Below are 24862 nucleotides of genomic sequence, written 5' to 3' on the forward strand. Positions count from 1 at the left end.
TAATAATGTAAAAGCATCTTTTAATATTAATCTAGACTTGCAGAAATCACCAACATTTTGAGAAACTTGGTATGAATGATCCTGCTATGATCTACATGGGGTTCACCATGTATATACATGTGAGTGCAGGTGGAGGTCAAGAGTTGACATCGGGTATCTTAGTTACTTTTCTGCCTTGTTTTTCTTTTTAATACAGCATATCTCAATGAGCCTAGAGCTCACGGATCAGTGACACTGGCTGACCAGCAAGCCCCAGGAGGATTACAGATGCATCTGCTGCTGTGTTCAGCTTTTGACATTGATGTTGGGGATCTGAACTCTGGCCTTCATGCTTGTGTAGGAATCTCCATAGCTGCTGGCTTTCTATGTACCCGAAATTGGCCTTGAACTCCCAACCCTGTTGTGACTATCTCCTAAGTTTGAGAGTACAGGTGAGAGTACAGGTGCGCATCTCTCTTTTTTAAATTTATTTATTGTATTTTATGTATGTGGTCACTGTCTTCAGACACACCAGTAAAGGGCATTGGATCCCATCACAGGTGGTTGTGAGCCACCATGTGGTTGCTGAGAATTGAACTCAGGACCTCTGGAAGAGCAGTCAGTGCTCTTAACCACGAGCCATCTTTCCTGCCCCCAAGTGAGCATCTCTAGGCCTGGTTCCAAGTTATTTTCAACAGAAAGCCTTACATCTAGTGCTGGGCCCATAGCTCGTGGTAAAATATCTGCCTAGCATGCATAAGGCCATGCATTTGGTGTAGCAACTATCCCATAAAACAAGAAGAAGAAGAAGAAGGAGGAGGAGGAGGAGGAGGAGGAGGAGGAGGAGGGAGAGGGGGAGGAGGAGGAGGAGGGAGAGGGGGAGGGAGAGGGGGAGGGGGAGGAGGTCTCATGCTGCCCATTCCACGCCCTTATATCACAACATGAGGTAACAAAGTACTTTGGACATTGTGGATGTCAACAGATCCTGAAGCTGGCTTCATTGTGGTATTACTGTTGTTATATTTTGTTTTATTACTATTGTGTGAGAGGCTGTGGGCACAGTGATTGCGAGTTCAATTTTCAGGAGTTGGCTCTTTCCTTCCCTCTTGGATTCCCAGGATAGAATTCACGTTAGATTTACATGCAGGTGGTTTTAGCTGCTGAGCCATTTTGCTGGCTGTCATGGTGTTTTAGAAGTCACTTTTCTGTCCACTCATTTCTCCCAAAAAAAATATGGAGATTTGGACTAGCAGTTCAATTATAATTGTCTGTAGTAATAACTATTTGACATTTAAAACTATAAAGATTTTGTTATGCAGATCTAAGAAGGGCTGTGAGACCTGTGTTAGGAGTTGGGGTAAACCATCTATCTGTCAGCCTCTTCTTCCCTCTGGCAGTTGCAAACCTTGGGGATATGGCACATGTGTGAGGGGTAAGCCAGTGCTTTCTGGAGGTGAAAGTGAGGGACTGGTACACTGGGTAAGGATTGGAGGGGACTCTGGCTCTCACAACACTCCATCTCTGCTCTGTCTGCTGTTTACCATGAGGAAAGCATTGTCTCATCTCAGTTCCCTGTTACCAAGCACTTGTCCAAATCAAAACTTCTTTACAAGGTACCATCAGTGATGCTCCATCGATCAAGCTAAAATTCATGTGATGTGACTAAGTGGGATACCCCTTGAGAGTGAGGCAGGAAGCTGCTGCTCTCTGGGGAATCTCAGAATCTTTCATAATTGTCCCCTTCCTAGGTCAGGAGGTTTATCTGCAATTCTCATCCTCCATTGCTTAAGGAAGCTTTGCTCCGGAAGCAGTAATTTCCTCGGTGCAGGAGCATTGCTTAAGGGATCTCCTTCCCCTAAGGAAGCCTTTAGAAAGTAACCTGAGGGTGGTGGGGACAGGCTTGCCACAACTGCAGTAAATTCGAGGCCAAAAGAGTGTGAGGTGGGACACCAGGTGCATCGAGTAATTCCCCCAAATCTAATCTGACTCCTGCATGGCCAGACTCACTGGCACTGTCCACTTAGTCAGCTGGGACAGAGGACACTGCGAAGTCCCCTGTCTATCAGCCCCTTCTCTCTGGCAGTAGCAAACCTTGGGATTATGGCATAGGTGTGAGGTAGGTAAACTGATAGCTTTCTGGAGGTGAAAGTGAGGGACTGGGACATTGTTTAAGAATTTAGGGAAGGGACTCTGGCTCTCATGTTTCAGTTTCCCAAAGAAGCTGGCAAGGATCCTCGGGAGAGCCATAGACAATGGGTTGTTAGTCAACAGTGGCCCTGACATTTGGCCTAGAGCTAGGAGGAGCCGCAGAGTTGAGTCAGTTCCTGGGACATCTGGCTGAGAGAGATAACAAGCCCTGAATTAGAACGGTCCCTGGAATTCTTCAAGGCCTCACCAAAAATGAAACAACATAGAAGCCAATTAAAATTGTATGCTATCACTGCTGCAGTCCTAGCCAATCACGTTAGGGTTGCCTAACCCTTTCAGAAAATTCCCCCAGTCCTGCGCAAAAGGGGCCTGTAGGCTCCGCTCTGGGTTGCTATTTTGATGAATGGGTGATCCACCTCATGCTGGTGGTTTCTGCAGAATAAATGCTCTTGCCTTTGCATACTGAGTCTGGGGTCTTCCTTCATCGATTTTCAAACCCTAACACAGTGGTGTGTATTGCCTGTCCCACTATACAAGAAAGTGTTCATATTAAAATTGCTTATCATCTATTTAGAACTAGAGTCCCTTAGTCAGGCACACAGTTACTCATCTAGTGACAAAATTCCCCAGTTAATAGTTTGAATCCAAAGGAATATTCCTGATTAAGGTATGGAGGTTCCAAAAGAGCTAAACTTCATAGAGTCAGAGAAAACATGTCTCAGATAGAGAGGAATTTTAATCCAGTTACATGACTTCTCTGGCAAGGGATCATAACCAAGGATATGACCGGACTGGAATGCAAACACACTGCAAGCCTTTAGTCCCTCTGGCCGGAATACAGACACCCCTTTAATCCCAAACAATAATGTCTGATTGAGGGGCAGATAAAATGACAAATCAGAGAGAGATTTGACAGAATGAGTCAGAGATAGGATATGTTCAACTCTCAGGAGCACACGGAATCTACTTAAAAAGCAATGAGGGAGAGAGTTCAGTTCAATGCAGTGCAGTTCAATGCAGTTCAGTTGAATGCAGTTGAGCTCTGTTCAGTGCAGAGCAGAGCAGAGTAGTTCAGTTCAGAGCAGTTCAGTTTGCTGAGTACAGAGGCAGTCTTTTCAAGCAGAACAATTCAGTCGGAAGCCAAGAGAAGCCAGTTTGAATCAGTCAGCATGGAGAGAAGTTTAAGCCAGAACAGCTGAGTTGAACCAGTTAGAGTTCAGAAAGAGCTAGAAAGGGTGAATTTATTCAGCAGTAAGTCTCAGAGGCTGAAACATTCTAGGCCTACATTAGCAGACCGAGGCTAGAAGCTGAAGCCTTCAAGGACTATGCTTGCAAATTAGATTAGGTTGTATGGAGGCTAGATGTTTCCAGGCCTAGGCTTGGGATAGTTAGAAACACTCTGGGTTCAGCCCAAGCCATGCATTCATAAAGCTTAGGTACAGCTATCATCTCATCCTTCATCTGAGGGAAAAAAAGTGACATTTACATTTACACTCAGATGTGGAGGGAATGAAGCACACAACATGCCCTTGTTAGCAAATGTGGTGACATCATTAAGATCTCCCTTAGGATGCTGGTCTTGAACTCACAACGTAACTAAGAATAATCTTGAACTTCTGACCCTCTTACCTCTAACTCCCAAGTGCTGGGATTACAGGCATGCACCACTATGCCTTGTATATGTGGTAGTGGGGATCAAATCCAGGGTTTCATGAGGCAATGCAAATGGGTTATATCTTCAGTCCCATAACAGTCCTTTTAAAGGGGAAAAAATTCACTTCCTTTCCTCTCTTTTTAAGCTGAAAGAGAGATTAAGACTCCCAAGAACATGATTTGTCAATGAAAATGCAAAAACCTGAGCCCACAAACAATCTCATTGCAAAGAACTGTTCTTCAAATCTCCAACTGCTCATTCTGGACTAAATGCAGAGAAAAGGGGCTCCCTCATATTTTAGGGGTCCTTTGGTACAGAATGTTGGTCTCTGTCTTAATAACAGCATTCAGGAAAGGAACTTGGTCCTTCTTTTCTCAGAGTACCTCATTTCAAAATATATAGTTAGGTCCAGGTCACTTTCAGCTCTCAGATCTGCTCCTGTCTCATTAAGTTCACAACAACTTAATCCACTGAGAAGGACATCCATTGGTCAATAACAGAGTTTTAGTTACTTTCCCATTGTGATAAAGCACTATGACCAGAAGCAACTCAAAGAAGAACGAGTTCATTTGGGCTTATGGTTCCAGTGGGACAAGGGCTAAGAAGCATGGTAGCAAGTAAGCCTGCTGGTTAGAACAAAAGGCCAGGAGCTCACAAGGCCGAGAGCTCACAACTTCAATGGCACGAATGAAGCAGAGACCAAACTGTGAGAGATGAGGTTGTAGACTCTCAAAGTGCCCTTCCCCCACCCCCGTGACATACTTCTTCCAGCAAGGCCACACTTTCTTTTTTTCTTTTTTTTTTTAACAGAAGCATTAATTATTTTATTTGTCCCACCACTGTTCCCTACAGTTATTTATTTCCTTTGCATAAAATGGCCCACAGACATATCTTTTCAGTAAGTAACCAATCATTTCCATGCGTGTATATTTAAGCATATCTTGTTCCACTTTAGGTATAGTTTATTCATGTAGCTTTGGACCCAGATTTTATCACCTGTCTGTCACACGCACATTCTCTACTTTCCTGTCAAGTCATTTGAAGAGATGTTATGCTGCCAGCACAGGAGTGACTAACTTAACTGGATTATATCCACCGAGGGCAGCTGCAGAATTCATATTTTTTTTTTAAAAAAATGACTGACAGCTTCTAGAAAATAAAAGTAGACATCAAAACCTACCCAAACACCATCACCAAAGTGGGGAAGGACCAAGTATTCAAATGCTGGTGTTTATGGGAGATATTAATCATTCAAAGCACAATCAACATCCCTTCTATCTGTATTATTAGTTTGTACACTGTCAATACATTCAGGAGAGGGTCACTAATAAAATGAAACTGTCAAGTCTCTACTTAAAAATTTTCAAGGAGGGGCTGGAGAGATGGCTCAGTGACGAAGGGCGCTTGCTGTTCTCGCAGAGCACCTGGGTTTGTTTCCCTGTGCCCGCATGGCAGCTCACTACACCCATAGCTCCTGTTCCAGAGGACACAGCACCTTCTTCTAGCCTTCCAGGGCACTAAACAAAGACATGGTGCACATATATACATGCAAGCAAAATGTTCACATACAGAAACAAGTTTTATACACTTTAATTAAATTTTAATTGTATCATTCCTCTCTTCCCTTTCCTCCCTTCAACTCCTCCTCCCATCCATGTTCCCTACTCTCAAACTGAAGAAGCTTCTTCCCCATCTTTATTGTTTTACACACACACACACACACACACACACACACACACACACACACACACAACCTGCTGAGTCTGTTTGTAGATGGCTTCTGGGCCACTACATATCCACTTTATATTGGATAACCAATCAATTAAGGGGCTAATTTCTGGGAAATGCTAACTCTCCCTCTCCTGGCAGTTATCAGTTGTCTGTAGTTCCTTGTCCAAGAATGAGATCCCATGAGATGTCCCCCCCTTCTATGCTAGCATTGCCTACTGACATCGCCATTGTTCAGATCTTGTTTGTGCAGCCATTTCTAGGAGACAGACTTTTCAATATTCTGGCTCTTAAGTCTTCCTGCCTTCTCTTCTGGGTACTCCCTGAGCCACAGACGCAGGAGCTGAGATGTAGATGTAGCCATCGTGGCTGGGGTCCTGTGATCCATTAAGTTCTGCAGTGTCCAGCTGTGATTTTCTGTGACAGTCCCTGTGCCCCCTCCCAATCTTAATGAGAATCAAGGAACACATGCCTGTAATCCTAGCACTTGAGAGACAAAGGCAGGAAGATCAGAGTTCAAAGCCAGCCTGGGCCACAGGACAAGACTCTGCCTCAAAAATACAAATAGACAAACAAAAACCTTTTGAAAACCCTCATACTGTATGGGAAAAAAATTCAAACTCCTTAGTAGTATAAAAGCTTTCAAAATTTAATGCCAACCAAGTTTTCTTGTTTGGTCCCAAGTTGAAAGATATTCCAAGATAATCCTCCTTTCCAGGATCAAGTTACATCAAAATATATGATCTATATATTTTGTCTCATTGTAGGACACTTTCCCTAGAGAGACATGTGCAAACATCTACTCAACCCAGAAAGGAAACTGATGACCAAACTAATGATACCACTAACCTCCAATTTAATGAACTTAAGGAGTGTATTGGTGGCTACTTACAGAATCACGGATAACTCAAGGCAACCTCTGTATGGTTGACAACTCACAAAAACTGGATTTGCAGGCATTCTGACGTGTCAGAGTCTCCTCAGTGGAATTGTTGTGCCAGGAAGCGCTTGCAAACCCCAAAAGACCACCAAGGAGCCGACTCCAGTGCAATTGCACTAGGGTCTTTATTTACAAGTTCTAGTTTGGACTACACCACCACATCTGAGACAGTAGAATGGGAGGGTGTAACCCAGAGCTCTCAGGAGGTGGGGGGTTGAGTTGTATGACTATTCTAACCCAACAGGTGGGTACTCTGAAGCAAAACCATGAACAGCCACCGTCTGAAAGAATATCTGAAACTATCAGACTAACCTTTGATTGACTGTTGCTAGGAAGGAGCTAGGGAGTAACTCTGAGGTATGGGCCAAGGGCAAGCCATGGGTCCTTCCTGGTACTTGGGTGCAACTTAGGTTCAGTCATAGGTCATTTCTCTTAATATGGAGGCTGGCCCCAAGATGGAGTAGGTTTGGACTCTCAGTGAAGGAACCTTGTGAATTTGGTTAAGTTTTTGTGACTTATGTGTTATTTCCCAAGTCATAAGGAACCTCCCTTTAGAACTTCCCAATGTCATCAGGTGAGCCAAGATGGATGCAGAAATACATCCAGGAGCTATGGAGGAAGAAGCAGTCCGACATGATGCGCTTTCTTCTGAGAGCCCATGCTGGCAACACTGCCAGCTCTCTGTCTGCACCTCCCTGCCCGACCCGGCCTGATAAAGTGCAGAGGCTGGGATACAAGGCTAAGCAAGGTTATGTCATTTACAGGATTCATGTCCCCCATGGTGGTCGCAAACCTAGTTCCTAAGGTTGCAACTTAAGGCAAGCCTGTTCGCCATGGTGGTAACCAGCTGAAATTTGCTCAAAGCCTTCGGTCTGCTGCTGAGGCACCAGTGTGGGGCTTTGAGAGTCCTGAACTCCTACTGGGTTGGTGAAGATTCCATATATACATTTTTTGAGGTTACCTCATTTGATCCATTCCATAAACTTACCAGAAGAATCCTGACTCCCAGTGGATCCCAAACCAGTCCACAAGCACAGGGAGATGCATGGGCTGACAACTGCTGGCCACGAGATCCATGGCCTTGGAAAGGGTTCCACCACACTATTGGTGGATCTCACCGTGCAGCCTAGAGAAGGCGCAATACACTTCAGCTCCACCGTTACCGTAATCCACGTAATATTTGTAAAATTCATATCCAATAAACAACTTAAGACAGTCAAAAAAGAGTTATTTACGTGTATGGGTGTTTTGTCTTGCAAGCGCTCTGATGTGTTTCAATTAGGAAGTTGCTACATAGCACTTTGGTGTAGCAAAACCTACCTCTGGAACTCTACTGCTTCTGCACAGCCTGGTAGGACAGGAATGATGACTTGCATTGAGGTTATCTCTTCATGTATCCACCTCCCTAAACATTTCCTATCTGCATCCATCTCCATGGCCAGAATTAGCTATTAAAAGTACTAAGCCACCCGCCTGGTGGCCTCAGGACACACAAAGGCAGAAGTTACCTGGGACAGGGCACTTCTGCTTTCTACCTAAACCTGGAGCTGAGCCACTCCCACAGCTCTCCGTACCCAAATCCCATGGGGGAGAGAGCTGGACTCTCAGAAGTACAGACAATCCTGAGAGCTCAAAGGAGACCACCACCTCTGCTCACATTCCTCGCCCAAGAAGAACCAGCCTAGTGCCCACTGGATACAGACACCTCGGAGTAGTCAGCTGCAGGAAACTCCTGGTGTCTGCCTGGAGCTCTGACACACCTGAGAGCAGAGGTAATACCAGCTCTTCTGCTCCAAGAGACCCACCTGGAAGCTTCAGGTCACACAAACCAAGGAGCAGCATTTTGTTCCCAGCTCTGGCTGAAAGAAAACAGGTCTACAGGAGTGCTGACACACAGGCTTACAGGAGGGTCAAGCCACTGTCAGAGACAGCAAGACAAGCTAACACCAGAGACAACCTGATGGCAAGAGGCAAGTGCAGGAACCTAAGCAACAGAAACCAAGACTACTTGGCATCATCAGAGCCCAGTTCTCCCACCAAAGCAAATACTGGATATCCAAACACACCAGAAAAGCCAAGGTTTAGATTTAAGATCACATCTCATGATGATAATAGAGGACTTTAAGAAGGATATAAATAGGTCCCTTAAAGAAATAGAGGACAACACAGGTAAACAAGTAGAAGCCCTTAAAGAGGAAACACACAAATCCCTTAAAGAATTACAGGAAAACACAACCAAACAGGTGAAGGAATTGAACAGAACCATCCAGGATTTAAAGATGGAAATAGAAACAATAAAGAAAGCACAAAGGGAGACAACCCTGGAGATGAAAAACCTAGGGAAGAGATCAGGAGTCATAGATGCGAGCATCACCAACAGAATACAAAAGCTAGAAGAGAGAATCTCAGGGGCAGAAGATTCCACAGAAAACATTGACACAACCATCAAAGACCTTTAAAACGCAAAACGCCCCTAACACAAACCCTCCAGGAAATCCAGGCCACAATGAGAAGATCAAACCTAAGGATACTAGGCATGGAAGAGAGTGAAGACGCCCAACTTAAAGAGCCAGTAAATATCATCAGGGCTGAAATCAACAAAGTAGAAATGGAAAGGACTATACAAAGAATCAACAAATCCAGGAGCTGGTTCTCTGAGAAAAATCAACAAGATAGATAAACCCTTAGCCAGATAAACCAGAGGGCACAGAGAGAGTACCTAAATTATCAAAATCAGAGATTAAAAGGGAGACATAAAAGACTCTGAGGAAATTCAGAAAATCATCAGATCCTACTACAAAAACCTATATTCAACAAAACTGGAAAATCTGGAGGAAATGAACAAATTTCTAGACAAATACCAGGTATTAAAGTTAAATCAGGATCAGATAAACCATCTAAACAGTCCCATAACTCCTAAAGAAATAGAAGCAGTTATTAAAAGTCTCCCAACCAACCGAAAAAAAAAAAAAAAAGCCCAGGGCCAGATGGGTTTAGTGCAGAATTCTATTAGACCATCATAGAAGACCTCATCCCAATCTCATACCAATACTGTACAAACTATTTCACAAAATAGAAACAGAAGAAGCACTACCCAGTTCCTTCTATAAAGCCACAATTATGCTTATACCTAAACCACACAAAGACCCAACAAAGAAAGAGAACTTCAGACCAATTTCCCTTATGAATATCCATCCAAAAATATTCAATAAAATTCTTGCAAACCGAATCCAAGAATACATCAAAATGATCATCCATCATGATCAAGTAGGCTTCATCCCAGGGATGAAGGGATAGTTCAATATATGTAAATACATCAATGTAATCCACTATGTAAACAGATTCAAAGGAAAAAAAAACACATGATCATCTCATTAGATGCTGAGAAAGCGTTTGACAAAATTTAACACTCCTTCATGCTAAAAGTCTTGGAAAGATCATGAATTCAAGGCCCATACCTAAACATAGTAAAAGCAATATACACCAAACCAGTAGCCAACATCAAACTAAATGGAGAGAAATTTGAAGCATCCCACTAAAATTAGAGATTAGACAAGGCTGCGCACTCTCTCCCTACTTATTCAATATAGTATTCAAGTCCTAGCCAGAGCAATCAGTCAACAAAAAGAAGTCAAAGGAATACAAATTGGAAAGGAAGAAATCAAAATGTCACTATTTGTATTTATATGATAGTATACTTAAGTGACCCCAAAAGTTCCACCTGAGATAAACAACTTCAGCAAAGTGGCTGAGTATAAAATTAACTCAAATAAATCAGTAGTGTTCCTCTACTCAAAGGATAAAGGCTGAGAAAGAAATTAAGGAAATGACACCCTTCACAATAGTCACAAATATAAAATACCTTGGTGTCCCTCTAACCAAGCAAGTGGAAGATCTGTATGACAAGAACCTCAAATCTCTGAAGAAAGAAATTGAAGAAGAACTCAGAAGATGGAAAGATCTCCCATACTCATGGATTGGCAGGATTAATATTGTAAAAATGGCCATCTTGCCAAAAGAAATCTACAGATTCAATGCAATCTCCATCAAAATTTCAACTTAATTCTTCATTGAGTTAGAAAGAACAATTTGCAAGTTAATTTGGTATAACAAAAAAAACCAAGATATCGAAAAGTATCCTCAACAATAAAGAACTTTGGGGAAATCACCATCCCTAACCTCAAGCTGTAGTACAGAGCAATAGTGATTAAAACTGTATGGTATTGGTAAAGAGACAGGAATAGAATGAAGACCCAGAAATGAACCCACACACCTGTCACTTGATCGTTGACAGAGGAGTTAAAACCATCCAATGGAAAAAAAGATAGCATTTTCAACAAATGGTGCTGGTCTAACTCTTGTTCAGCAGGTAGAAGAATGCAAATCGATCCATTCTTATTGCCCTATACAAAGCTTAAGTCCAAGTGGATCAGGGATCTATATATAAAATAGATAACACTCAAACTAATAGAAGAAAAAGTGGGGAAGAGCCTCAAACACATGGGCACTGGGGAAATTTTCCTGAACAAAACACCAATGGCTTATGCTCTCAGATCAAGAATCGACAAATGGGACTCAATAAAACTGCAAAGCTTCTGTAAGGCAAAGGACACTGTCATTGAGACAAAACAGCAACCAACAGACTGGGAAAAGATCTTTACCAATCCTACATCTGATAGAGGGCTAATATCCAATATATACAAATAACTCAAGAAGTTAGACTCCAGAGAGCCAAATAACCCAATTTAAAAATGGGGTACAGAACTAAACAAAGAATTGTCAACTGAGGAATATTGAATGTCTGAGAATAACCTAAAGAAATGTCTAACATCTTTAGTCATTAGGGAAATGCAAATCAAAACAACCCTGAGATTCCACCTCACACCACTCAGAATGGCTAAGATCACAAACTCAGGTGACAGCAGATGCTGGCGAGGATGTGGAGAAAGAGGAATACTCCTCCACTGTTGTTGGGATTGCAAGCTGGTACAACCATTCTGGAAATCAGTCTGGGTTGCTCAGAAAATTGGACATTGTACTACCTGAGGACCCAGCTATAGCACTCCTGTGAATATACCCAAAAGATGCCCCAACATATAAAAAGACACGTGCTCCACTATGTTCATAGCAGCCTTTATTTATAATAGCCAGAAGCTGGAAAGAACCCAGATGCCCTTCAACAGAGGAATGGATACAGAAATGTGGTATATCTACACAATGGAATATTACTCAGCTGTCAAAAACAATGACTTTATGAAATTCATAGGCAAATGAATGGAACTAGAACATATCATCCTGAGTGAGGCAACCAGATCACAGAAAAACACACATGGTATGCACTTACTGATAAGTGGATATTAGCCCAAAAGTTCGGATTACCCAAGATACAATCCACAGACCACATGAAGCTCAAGACGAGGGTTGGCCAAAGAGCAAATGCTTCAGTCCTCCTTAAAAGGAGGAACAAAACTAATCATAGGAGGGGATATGGAGACACAGTGTGGAGCAGAGACTGAAGGAATGGCCATTCAGCGCCTGCCCCACCTGGGGATCCAGCCCATATACATACAGCCACCAAACCAGAAAACATTGCTGAAGCCAAGACGTGCATGCTGACGGGAGCCTGATAAAGCTGTCTCCTGAGAGGCTTACCCAGAGCACGGCAAATACAGAGGTGAATGCTAGCAGCTAACCATTGAACTGAGAACAGGGACCCCATTAGAGGAATTAGAGAAAGGATTGAAGGAGCTGAAGCAATTTGCAACCCGTAGGAAAAACAATGTCAACCAACCAGAGCTCCCAGGGACTAAACCACCATGTAAAAGATTACACATGGACAGACCCATGGCTACAGCTGCATATGTAGCAGAGGATGGCCTTGTTGGACAACAATGGGAGGAGAAGCCCTTGGTCCTGCCAAGGCTGCCCCCCACCCCCAGTGTAGGGGAATGTCACAGTGGGGGAGGCAGGAGGGGGGGTTGGGGAGGGGAAATACCAGTACAGAAGAGGGGGAGGGGGAGGGATAGGGGTCTTATGGACGGGAAACCATTTGAAGCGTAAAACAAAAAATATCCAATGCAAAAAAAAAAAAAAAAAAATAGGGCTCTGGCGCCAGGGTGCTCTCCCACAGAGATCTCTAGGCTGGCTAGTTGCTCAGGTTCTGGCAAAGGGGAGTGAACTCAGGCAGGGAGAGGGGACTGCTTCCACAGCCTTCACTGCTGGTCCTGCTCCACCTGTTTCTGCAACTGCTTAAGTTGCCTGGCCTGGCTGAGCCTGCAGGAGACTGACTAGATGGAGAGGGGTACAGGAGAGCTTCTGGTGGTGATTTCAGGGAGAGATGATCTCTTCCCCAAGTGGCGGTGTTACAGCTCTTATGACAGAAGCTCTCAGATGATGTAATAATTCCTGCACACTTTTAATTCTGAACACGACAGTTAAATAGTTTTTTTGGATGGGTCAGTGTCTGACAGCGGGTACTTCCTATTGGTTTGGCCAGGTAGCTCCGGAAGACCTCATCTACATATTTGGGGGCATGGTCCTGTTTCTATGATTGATTTGTCTTGAGCCTATGTGACCTGTGGTCATGTCCTAACCTGTTGTGGGGTGGGGTTGGGGCATTGTTCTACGTGACTGGTCTGTCTCAAATCTCTCTACAGGGGTTTGTGGGGGGCTGCAGCTAGTTAGGCCCTGATCTGGGAGGCTGGGAATGCACCTGCCATCCCTTTCAGGGACCCCCGGGGATTCAACCTGTCTGGACCAGGAGCAGGGTACCTTTCACTGCCCACCGCCCCACAAATATTCTGCAAAAATAAAACAAATTTGCATCATGAAAAAAAGTATTAAGCCATCAGGAGTCTTATTTCTAGAGACAGAAAACTCGGTCTCTCTCCATTGATGTTTGAAAGACGGTGTAATGCAGGTCTCGGGAGTCTTAGCATCTGGAACACCCTCTGATGAAGTCTATTCTGATAGTTAATTGGTTAAAGACTGTTACTTATATTCCATTATTACTCCTCAGAATTTAACAAGAAACCTCTGAGTTTTAACTAAGTGCACACTGACTTGGAATAAAGACTACCTCTCCCAGGCCTCCTTACAGCTAGGATAACCATGCCATTTAAATATAGTCAATGCTATGTTACCAAAAGAGATGCGTGCATTCCTTACTTATGCATTCCTATCAAACATCCTTTCTTCTTGAGGCCCAGGACATGGGCCACCTTGAGCCACATGGAACTACTCACCAACCTAAGGATCGAAGAGGAAAACTGAAAATTCTGAGCTGGGTAGATCAATATCCAAATAATGCAACAGACTTTTTTTTATAAAAAGTTTCTTTCCTTCTTTTGAGATAGGTTCTATGTAACTCAAATATCCTGGAACTTGCTATATAGACCAGGCTGGTTTCAAACTCTTAGAAATCTGCCTGACTCTGCCATCCTGGGTGCTGGAATTAAATTTCATTATGCCTGGCAGGGAAAGTCCTATTTAATTCAACATCTACAGATTTTTCTGCACCTACAAGCAAGCACACTTGGACCTTAATTCTTCTCTATCAGGAGAGAAAGAATAGCTCCAAGTGTTCTTTGTACAAAGCAGCTGAAACCCTGTATCAGTCTGTACCTTGAAGGGACAGCCATCCTATTCGCTGTTTGTCCACAAAAGAATATCCTTGATTAAGATATGGTATATCCGCTCTTTTTTTCCTCCTCTACAGCTCCGGCACCGTAGCCATCACGAATGACACGGTAACCATCCGGACCAGGAAGTTCATGAGAAACCGTTTGCTTCAGAGGAAACAGATGGTCACTGATGTCCTTCATCCTGGGAAGGCCACAGTACCAAAGACAGAAATTCAGGAAAAGCTGGCCAAGATGTACAAACCCACACCAGATGTCATCTTTGTATTTGGATTCAGAACCCACTTGGGTGGTGGCAAGACAACTCGCTTTGGCATGATCTATGATTCTTTAGATTATGCGAAGAAGAATGAGCCTGAACACGGACTTGCAGGACATGGCCTTTATGAGAAGAAAAGGTCCTCCTGCAAACAGCGAAAGGAACACAAGAACAGAATGAAGAAGGTCAGGGGGACTGCAAAGGCCAATGTTGGTGCTGGCAAAAAGCCAAAGGAAAGCTCTGCGGTGACTTGATGTTCTGCTGTGATATGCAAATTTCTGAGGGTAAAATAAACTAAAAAGCTTTAAAAAAAAAAAGATATGGTATAATGGTATATCCAAGTATCTAAAGTTACCTTGGAGAGTGGCTAATTCGGAGGAGAAAATATATCCCAGATATGGAAGATAATGACTGCAATAGTGCCTTCCCTACCTGACATAGTAGGTGTGTAACATGCCCTAAAGATATTCCCCTAAAATTGGGCTGTGAATCCTGATGACTGAGTTTGATCCTCCGGGTCCACATGGTGGAGGAGAAAACCAGCTCCCACAAGCTGCAGTTTTGTAGCGTGTAATAATTAAAAAACAGTCCATGCTAACACCGGCTATTCTCATGCCGCAGTGGTCTCCTCGTGCCCATGGCTACTCCCATTCAGCGTTCCACCCAACTTCCTACAGTTCGCATGCCACTGAATTGCTATTTTCCCAGTCATCTGTCCCCTGCATAACTGGCTCTAAACCCTGAGCCCTGTATAAAGAAAACTCCAGAGGCTTATAAATTATCACTCAGATTTATATCAGTAAATTCTCAACCCCCAAAATGCCCACACAAAGAACTCAAAACTCAACTGATATAAACGCAAGCTGCACTCCTAGATGGGGCAATATCATTCTATTGTTCTTCTGTGATATTCATAGGTACCTGTGGCTGTTTCAAGCCACATGGATACGGCTCGTTTTCTTCCTCCATCTTCTCTCGTCCCTGTCTCCTCTCTGTCTCTCTCTGACCCATCTCTAAAGCTCTCAGCCCGACTTCCTCTTCCACTGCCCAATCACAGGCTCTAGCCTTCTCTTTCGCCTGCCCTCACCTGCATGTAGACAGCAATCCACATTGTTTGCCCTCCATGTGCGTACCATGACACGCACACATTCTACACACAACATGGGTGTGTGCAATAAAAATATTAAAACAGTTGCAAAGACAGTCATTGCACTTTTTGAAGAGATAGAGGAAGTAGACTTTAAATATCTTTTCTTCCTTCTTCATCCCTTCCTTTCTTGGTGCTGCGGATCAAACACTGAGCCTTGAGTATGCAAGGCCAAGTTCACTCTTAGCTTGGAAGAAGAGATCTGACTAGAGGACAAAGGCAAAGTAATATCACTTTGCAATCAACTCTGAGAGTTCAAATTCAATCCAGATGTCTCTTTGTTATCAAACTTTGGAATTTGAAAAATTAGTCTACTTTCTTTAAAGTTTTTAGGGATGAGAAAATCTGGAAGTTGGAAATTTAAAAACATTTAAACAATTTTAGTTTTATAAATCACTACTTTTTTTTTTTTTTTTTCATTCATCTTAACACAAACTGGTACTAGGGCTGGGTGTGGTGGTACAAGCCTTTATAAAACCCAGTACTACAGTGAGTAGAGGGAGAAGGCAGATCTGAGAGTTCCAGGCCAGCTTGGTCTACATAGTGAGTTTCAAGACAGCTAGGGCTACACAGAGAGGAACATGTCTTAAACTAAATAGAATGACAGTAGGCAAACTACTGATTCCTGGTTAAATGAGCAATAAATAGAAAATAATAGTTTTTCACTGTTAAACAGATACATTTTGGTTGAGTGTTGTCTTACTCAGGGTTTCTATTCCTGCACAAAACATCATGACCAAGAAGCAAGTTGGAGAGTAAACAGTTTGATTCAGCTTACATTTTCACACTGCTGCTCATCACCAAAGGAAGTCAGGATAGGAACTCACACAGTGTAGGAACTTGGAGGCAGAAGTGGATGCAGAAGCCATGGAGGAATGCTGCTACTGGCTTGCTTTCTTATAGAACTCAGGACTATCAGCCCAGGGATTACACCACTCACAACGATCCCTCCCACCCTTGATCACTAATTGAGAAAATGCCTTACAGCTGGATCTCATAAAGGCATTTTCTCAAGGGAGGCTCCTTTCTCTGATAACTCCAACTTGTGTCAAGTTGACACACAAAACCAGCCAGTACAACTGACTCCTTGTCAATTTGACACACAAATGCCCCACTATTAAGCCTCAACCCTTACTTTCTTATTCATCTCCAAGATCTAAATAACTTTAAAAGTCCCACAGTCTTTACAAATTCTTACACATTAAATTTCAATCCCTTTAAAATATGCAATCTCTTTTGAAATTCAAAGTCTTTTAACTGTGGGCTCCACCAAAATACTTTCTTACTTCAAGAGGGAAAAATATCAGGGCACAGTCACAGTCAAAATCAAAATCAAACTCTAACCATCCAATGTCTGGGATCTGCTCAAGTCTTCTGGGCTCCTCCAAAGGCTTTGGTCACTTCTCCAGCTCTGCCCTTTGTAGCGCACACCTTGTCTTCTAGGCTCCAGCTGCTTGTTCTCCACTGCTGCTATTGTTCTTAGTGGTCATCTCATGGTACTGGCATCTCTAAGACACTACTGTCTTCTGCTGCAACTAGGCTTAACCAACAGCCTCTCATAGGTTCTCTTCATGGTACCAAGCCTTAACTTCTTTGCATGACCCCTTCAGTCCTGGGCCATCACTTGTAACTGAGGCTGCACCTTCACCAATGGCCTTCCATGGCCTCTCACAGTGCCAAGCCTCAGCTGCTCTTCATGACCCCTTCATGCCTTCAAAACCAGCATCACCTGGGTGACTCTTACACATTAGCAAGTCCAGCTACAGCATGAGGCACCACCTTGACTATCTCTGGAGCACAGCTTCCCAGAAGACTTCACCTCAGTGATGTCTCTTCTTAATCACCACTAATCTTAGCTCCAGCTGACCAGCATCAATAGTTCCAAGAATGCAAAGGTTTCCCTTTAGTAGTTCTGGTATCTTGTTAATCACAGCTGATTCTTCAGCCCCAGTTAACCAAAACCATAGAATTTTCACAATCAAAACAGCAATGACCCTAATAAGAGTCTTTAATCTTCCCTCTGAAATTTGACAAGCCAGGCCTCCATCATTTGCACTGTTCTCAACATTATCTTCCAAGCTTCTACAGAACATCCCACAGAGCTCTTAACACCCAATGGCTAAAATTCCAAAGTCCTTCTACACTACTCCCCCAAACATGGTCAGGTTGTCACAGGAATACCCCAATATGCTCGTACCAATTCTGTCTTAGTTAGGGTCTTACTGCTGTGAACAGATACCATGACCAAGGCAACTCTTGTAAGGACAACATTTAATTGGGTTGGGCTTACAGGTTCAGAGGTTCAGTCCATTATCATCAAGGTGGGAAAAGTGGCTGCATCCAGGCAGGCATGGTGCAGGAGCTGAGAGTTCTACATCTTCATCTGAAGGCTGCTAGCAGAATAAGTCAACTTCCAGGAAGCTAGGACAATACCCATGCCCAGAGTGACACACTTACTCCAACAGGGCCATACCCGCTAATAGTGCCAAACATATACAAATCATCACAATTGTACTTTTCCAATGACCTGTTTTCCTAATTATGGAAATTTTTACTCTTTATACTTGTAATACAAATTGACAATATGCAGTCACAATATCAGCAACATGAAACATCTGAATCATGTATTTGCTCTAAGATCCAATACATACATGGGCTTCTTTGACAATAAGTCTATTTCTTATACTAGTATACAGTACTTACGTGTCAAAGTCTTCACATATAAGCTCATTTGAGATCAAGTCATTTGCATTTAAAAACTAAATCCAAATTTCAGATGTCAAGTTTGCCTTTGTTCTAAGAGTGCTATCGTTTTCTCATTTCTTTCAGAAATAAAGGTCATTTTTCCTTTATCTGTTTTAGGAATGACATCGTGATGCATTTTACTCAAACATTTGAGCCTGTGGAAAATGCTAATTCTTCTTAATAGAGGTGTTGCTGCCATTGTCACAATTGTTCTTACCCAGAAGTAGGTGTCATTATACTCTTGAAATTATGAAAAGATAAACATGTGTAATTCCATAGGGATTGACTCAGTTCTTATCATATTCTCAAGTACGCTTTAAGTCCAAAATTGAAAAAAGCTTTTCAACTAGAAGAGATAGAAGGCAGCTTACTTGTTTGATCCTAAATAAAACTTTTCGAAAAAGATTTCATTTATTTTATGTATATTAATGCTCTGTTGTCACACACTCCAGAAGAGGGAATCAGACTCCATTACAGATGGTTGAGGGTCACCATGTGGTTGCTGGAAATTGAACTCAGGACTTCTGGAAAAGCAACCAGTACTCTCAACCATCTCTCTAGCCCCCCAAATCCAACTTTTCAAAGTTATTTGCTAAGTCGGTCTCCTATCATTTTGAAAACAACAATGATACTTAATTTTGCCCTATTTTTGGTTGAAGCATGGTCTCACTGTGTAGCTCAGGCTAGCCTGAGAAACTTGCAACCCTCCTGCCTTAGCCTCCCCAAGACTGGGGTAAAAAGTGCTCTACCACAATGCCTAGCTTCCATTTAACTAGCACTTGAGGTAATTTACGTTCTCAGAATTTCAAACTAGAGGAAGACAGACAGCAAAGTAGATAGATGTATTTCTAAATCTTACAAATAGTAGCACTGGAAATGACAGTTACCCAGAGTACTTGCTGATTAATTGGCAAAGTCAGCAGGGAAGAATTCTTGCCGAGAAAAATTTTAATATTGCTACCTATATCTCTGAATGAGCAATGGTTTTATATACTTAACAACTAAATAAAGCATAAAGCCAGGAAGCCTTCAGGTTAAAACCAGCTTTATTTGGAACAAGCAACATACAAATCATTTATCTGTAAAATAATAGCATCTATTCTCTAACTCACAAATGTTTCACAGAAATCAAAATCCTTCCTAAGGAAATGTGACAGTAAGCCAAGATATTACTATTTAGTCTAAGCTTTAACTCAAGAGTTGAGAATGATGATTTGAGAATTTATCTTTTATACATCAGTTGCAGACCTTAATTGTGCAGATGAATAATCTGGTTGTGATAAGCCAAGTTTTCACCTTACAGGACAAAAAGCTATCAACAGAAGTTAATGGGGAAGAAAAAGTTGGCCCCCCAAACAGGGAAAATAACTTTCTAAATAAAGAGTAGTTCTTATAACATTCCCCGGTACAAATGGAATAGAACTTAGACTCAAAGCCTGACTACACTTTAGAAGGGTCAACAAACTCTAACAGGAATATTGTTGAGCCAACTATCTTACACTCTTCACCCAATCAAAATCATGGATAACACATTACCTGTGCCACTTTGTTTTGCTTTTGTCATTTTTCACTTCTTTTCATTCAAAAAGTCACTTCCCCATCTTGGACCAGATTCTCTCCTCTACCAGAGTGTAAAAACATTAGCATTTTGCCACTAGAGAATAAAGAGGAATTTGCATGGTATTGAAAAAAGACTGAGGAAGGTAATTCTAAAAGAATATAGAAAACTTTATATAGCATAAAACATCTGTATATGTACACCATTTGTCATGTATATGTATTATGACAACCATATGTATTAATAAACCTTCAAAAGGTAAGCACCTTTAATAAGGTAGTAATGCCTGTTTTGTGTAGTTTACTACTTCTGGACTTTCCTTTACATATGGTGACTGAGACAGAAACTAGAGTATAACTTACAGAGAAATAGAAACTGGATACAGACCCCACAGTAAAATGGCCATGTATACCACTGATTAGGGAAAGAACTGGAGAAACAAACTTTTAACTACTGGCCCCAAATGCCACCCACCATCCACTTAAGTTCCTTAGCAGTCAATTTTAATACAAAAATATCATCAAGCTGAAAATCAAGAACATTTATAGTAACTTAAAAAACTGACAATATTTCAATACTACACAAAACAGTTCTATACACGGCTTAAAGTTTTAAAGTTCTTTGCTGGCACTTAACGAGTTGATAAACACTATAACTACTGATCTCAATAAAATACTGCCTTTAGCTTATACATATTTTCAAAACCGATATTACATCACAAAACTTTAAAGAATAGATCACTTTCTGCTGATAAAGCCTCTAAGATGAATACTAAAACTATATAGCCAAAATATTTCAGGGAAGCAAACTTTTTAAGACAGTGCATGACCAATGAAGAAAAATTTACATTATTTAATCATGTCCAGTGAAGAAAAGAGTTGTTGTTCCGAGTCAACAAAGCACTTAACATGTACAGATCAAAACTGTGAATTTATAAAGCAAATTACCTCTCTCATTTTTTGGTTTAGAAAGGAGTTGAAATAATTGATGACAATTCTAGAGTGGTTTTTTTTTTTTCAAGGTAAGAAATAGGTCATATTTACCACATAGATATTTTTAAATTTTAAAGTAAAAACTTAAATTCTTTAGAAACAGTGGAATCCTGATTTTTTAAATTTTCTGTGACCTTGTAAGTCCACTGAACACATTATCAATATGGAATCACTACTTAGTAACCTTAATATTTCTTTCTTTGCAGAAAGGAAGGAGATCATACTAGATTTTTAACAAACTATAGCTGAGGATACTAAAATTTACTTAAAAATGTGATCTTTCATTATTCTGAAGGAAAATGTTAATACCTTCAAAATACAATTCTCATTCCAGTTTTTCTAGTAACAAATAAGACCTCATAGCACTAGGCAAAATTTAACTAAAACTAGGAAAATCAAAATATAAACGTACTAATTAACAGCAAAACAAAATCCACTAAACACCTTAATGAATTTATGTAGTTCACTATGCATATTTTAATCATGGATTTTTTTTAGCACAGCAAATTATTGAAATAAGCTGATTTCAGAGACTTGTATGAATTTTGCATATTGTATTACTATTTCAAATTGCTACCCTTTCTAAACCAAATCTCCAGCCCTAATCAACTTTGTCTTTTCAGGAAAAGGGATATCATTTTAAGATAGATTCCATACAGTAGAAACAACATCTTTTTGTCTCGAAATATTTACAAAGAACCCTACTGATCTGGTGCATTTCGCTGAGGTGCAACCTGTACCCAGACTTCATCATCAGAAAAAGAACTTGAACTTCCTGACTCAGAGTCCAGTTCACTGAATCCATCTAAGTCCCATTCAGTGCTAGACTCACTTCTTGCATCATCTTCCTCAGTGATGAAACTCTGACCAGGTTCAAGACAGGAAGGATAAACTCGAGCACACAGGCAAATAAAGCCAGAGTCAAACTGCAAAAGGCCTAACATGGTACCTATATTAATCCATTGGTCTTCCCTAGTGTCGTATTCATATACTGTCACTCGGTTCTTTTTCCACTGTGGGGTGGTAGAAGTGATGAGCAGCAACTTTTGGTCATGATTGACGATCTGGTAGTTGTGGGTTTCTGAGTCCAGTGGAATATTACTGATCCGCCTCCACTCTCCTCTAGCTGGGTTGTAGACCTTCATGACTGGGATGTCACAGATACAATAGATTTCGTCTTTGAAGACACAGGCTTCTTGAAAGTCACTTCGTTTAAGAGATGCACAATTCAGCCACATGTTATGGCTAGGATCATAGCAGAGCATGCGCTTACTGTTGACGGCGTAAAGGTAATTCTGAACCACTATTAGTTCGAATGAATAAAAGGAATGCGGTACAGGAGCCACCAATGCCCACTGGTTCCTTTGAACACTGTAGCATTCCACTTCCTTCAGTTTAACTCCAGTAACTGGGTCTCGCCCACCCAAGATGTAAATGTAGCCGTTCAGATATGCCACATCCATGCCCTCTCGACACAGCAAGCGGTCTGCCAGCTGATGCCAACTATTTTGGGCTGGTTTATACACCCATAGGTCTTTCCTGGGTTGGGCGGCAAGATAGATGTCATGGTCTGGAGAGACACAAACAGCTGAAGATGTAATGGTCTTAGTGTGTGCCAAGCTGGTCAAAGGAGACGGCATTGTGTAGATATCTCCCGAATAAGGGTCATAACAGAGAAAGGGGTCTCGGGGGTGTCCAAAAAATATCACCATCTCTTTGGCACACATACCCAATCTTTGGGGTGGATTTTCCGCTACAGACACAACAGAGCTACTTGTGCTGCTGCTGTTACTATTGTTGCTACTGCTGCTGTGGCTGCTGTTTGGCTTGGACACCACTGACTTGTACAACCTATCACCAAATCGCAGCTGCAGGAGAGCCCCTTCGATAACGTCCAGGCAGTATTTCTTCACAATAGGCTTGGTCAGTAACCCTCCCAGGTAGTCCTGATCTTCTGCAGGGAAGTGTGCCCAACGAATACACTTAAAGACTTCAGCAGCACTAGGGCCCCGCTCTTTGGGAGCAGCCTCCAGCCACTGCACCGCCACGTGACACACAGTCTTCTCACTCTCTACATCCAGACTGTCCAGACGCAGGACGGCCAGCAGCTGGGCCAGGGTCAGATCGGCCAGCGTCTCCTCCCGAATGGAACCCATCCTGCTGAGCTGCTTGAAGTTGTGAGCTATGAAGGACTGGGCCTGAGAGCGCAGCTTGTGGTGGTCAAAGGCATCGGCAAACTTGAGGATGGCAGTGCAGTTGGTCAGGTCAAGTCGGCGAGCCAGGAAGGAAGCACAGGCTTCACGCACGTACTCCAGCTGGAGCATATCCGAGGCCGCGTACAGGCGCTGCACATTGGCCTCGCTCAGCGACACGCGGCCAGTGTAGCAGTAGTCCACCAAGACCTCGAAGGACTCGGCATCCACGTCGTGGATGGTCACGCTGGCCTGCTGGCTCTCGTACATGCCCCCTGTGAACATGCTCTTGAAGTAGGGGCAAGCCGCCGCCAGCACGTTGCGGTTGCACGAGAAGAGGCGCCTCGTGCCGGGCCCACTGCCAGGCGTCACCACCTCGATGGTCACATCGCACAGCAGACGCGCGTCGTAGAAAGACTTGAGCTGTGCCAGGAGGGCTGCAGAATGGGCCGTGTCCTTTAATTCCTCTGGGCCGGTGAAAAAGGCCGACACAGAGGGCTTGAAATCCTCTTGGGCCGCCTCCGCCGCGGGGACTGGCGAGGCGGCGAGAGCGCGGGGCGTCTTCCCGGGACTGCATGGTGGAGATGGCGGCGGGGCGCCGAGGGCGAGAACGGCTGCAGACGCCCGGCTTCTCCTCACGCCTCCCTCGCCGACGCCGACACAGCGGCGTCCCAGAACAGACTCAGCTCGCGACCGCGATTACTCAGCTGGGCCTTCGCCGCGGTGCCGCCTCCCTTTATCGCGTAGCCCGCGGCTGACTCACCGTTTCCCTTCGCGCCCTTTCTCACCACAGCTCACCCTCACACGACCCTGGGATCCAGCCGCAGTAGCAGCTTCTGCCGCGCTGGCGAGACGGGTAGATGCCCAGACAAACTACCCTTCCCAGGTTGCCTTTCGCGTGTCTCGATGCATGACGGGATCCTTGGGCTCCGAAGCCGCTTTGCATCTTGGGAATTGTAGTTTACGTAACCTCTTAATCGTTTCTGTTATTGAATTCTTCACTGAGGTAGAAAGTGGATAGTATCCTGAATTTGATACGTTAAGTTTATTCCTTCCATAATGACAGACGCTTTTAATCCCAGCACCGGGGAGGCTGAGGCAGAACGATCCCTTCAGTTTGAGGACAGCTTGGTCTACATAGTAAGTTACAGTACAGCTTGAACTACGTAGAGAGAGCCCATCTAACTAAAATAAAATAAAATGGCTCTCAAGTCGATAGTAAAAGTACCCAGTGTATTATTTGATTGTATGACTTCCTTCTGAAAACTTTATCGAATTTGAAAACTGAGGATAGCACTATTTAGTTTGTGTGAAGACTGAATGGTATGTGCAATTTATAGAGTTCTTTCTTTTTATTAGAATAATTATTAAAGTCATAGATTGTCTTTAAAAATGTGAAATCAATCACTATTGTTTTACTTACTCTTATAGAAATATACCCACTAATTTGAAGAGATGAGACATTAAAGAAAACTAAATTTCTGCACATTCGGGTTTTTTCTTTTTCTTTCTGTTGTTGTGAGACAGGGCTTCTCTGTGTAAGCCCTGGCTGTCCTGGATCCACCGGCCTCAGCCTACCAGGTTCGAGGATTAAAGGCATGTGCCACCTACCACTCAGGAGGCAGAAGCAGGATAATCTCATTTGATGGAGACCAGCCTTATCTACAGAGAGAGTTCCAGAAGAGCCAGGGCCACACAAAGAGAAACCCTGTCTCAAGACAAAACACACTGCCCCAGAAAACCCTCAGAAGATACGTAGATTCATCAAGAAGCATTGGACAACTAATTTGAGGCCCTAAGAAGAGCATTGATGGATGCCCTTTAAATTTGTAGACTAGGTATAAACAAATAGGTGGTTTTGTTTTCCTCGTTATTACAGT

General features: G+C 42.7%; 2 protein-coding genes across 2 annotated transcripts; one reads left to right on the top strand and one right to left on the bottom strand.

Annotated features, from left to right (window-relative positions):
- Nucleotides 1-14170: 14170 nt before the first annotated feature.
- On the top strand, nucleotides 14171-14602 carry LOC116913157 (40S ribosomal protein S24-like). Its single transcript, XM_032917366.1, has one exon. It carries the CDS (start codon nucleotides 14222-14224, stop codon nucleotides 14600-14602), a length of 381 nt encoding a protein of 126 aa, XP_032773257.1. The 5' UTR covers nucleotides 14171-14221.
- A 4666-nt stretch (nucleotides 14603-19268) lies between these two features.
- LOC116913481 (kelch repeat and BTB domain-containing protein 7-like) lies at nucleotides 19269-24322 on the bottom strand. Its single transcript, XM_032917683.1, is given in 2 exon segments — nucleotides 19269-23484; nucleotides 23486-24322. Coding segments are annotated over 2 exon segments (2067 nt in total). The 5' UTR covers nucleotides 23560-24322; the 3' UTR covers nucleotides 19269-21491.
- Between the last annotated feature and the right edge of the window lie 540 nt (nucleotides 24323-24862).

The sequence above is a fragment of the Rattus rattus genome, chromosome 12 (genome assembly GCF_011064425.1).
Source record: "Rattus rattus isolate New Zealand chromosome 12, Rrattus_CSIRO_v1, whole genome shotgun sequence".
NCBI lineage: Eukaryota > Metazoa > Chordata > Mammalia > Rodentia > Muridae > Rattus > Rattus rattus.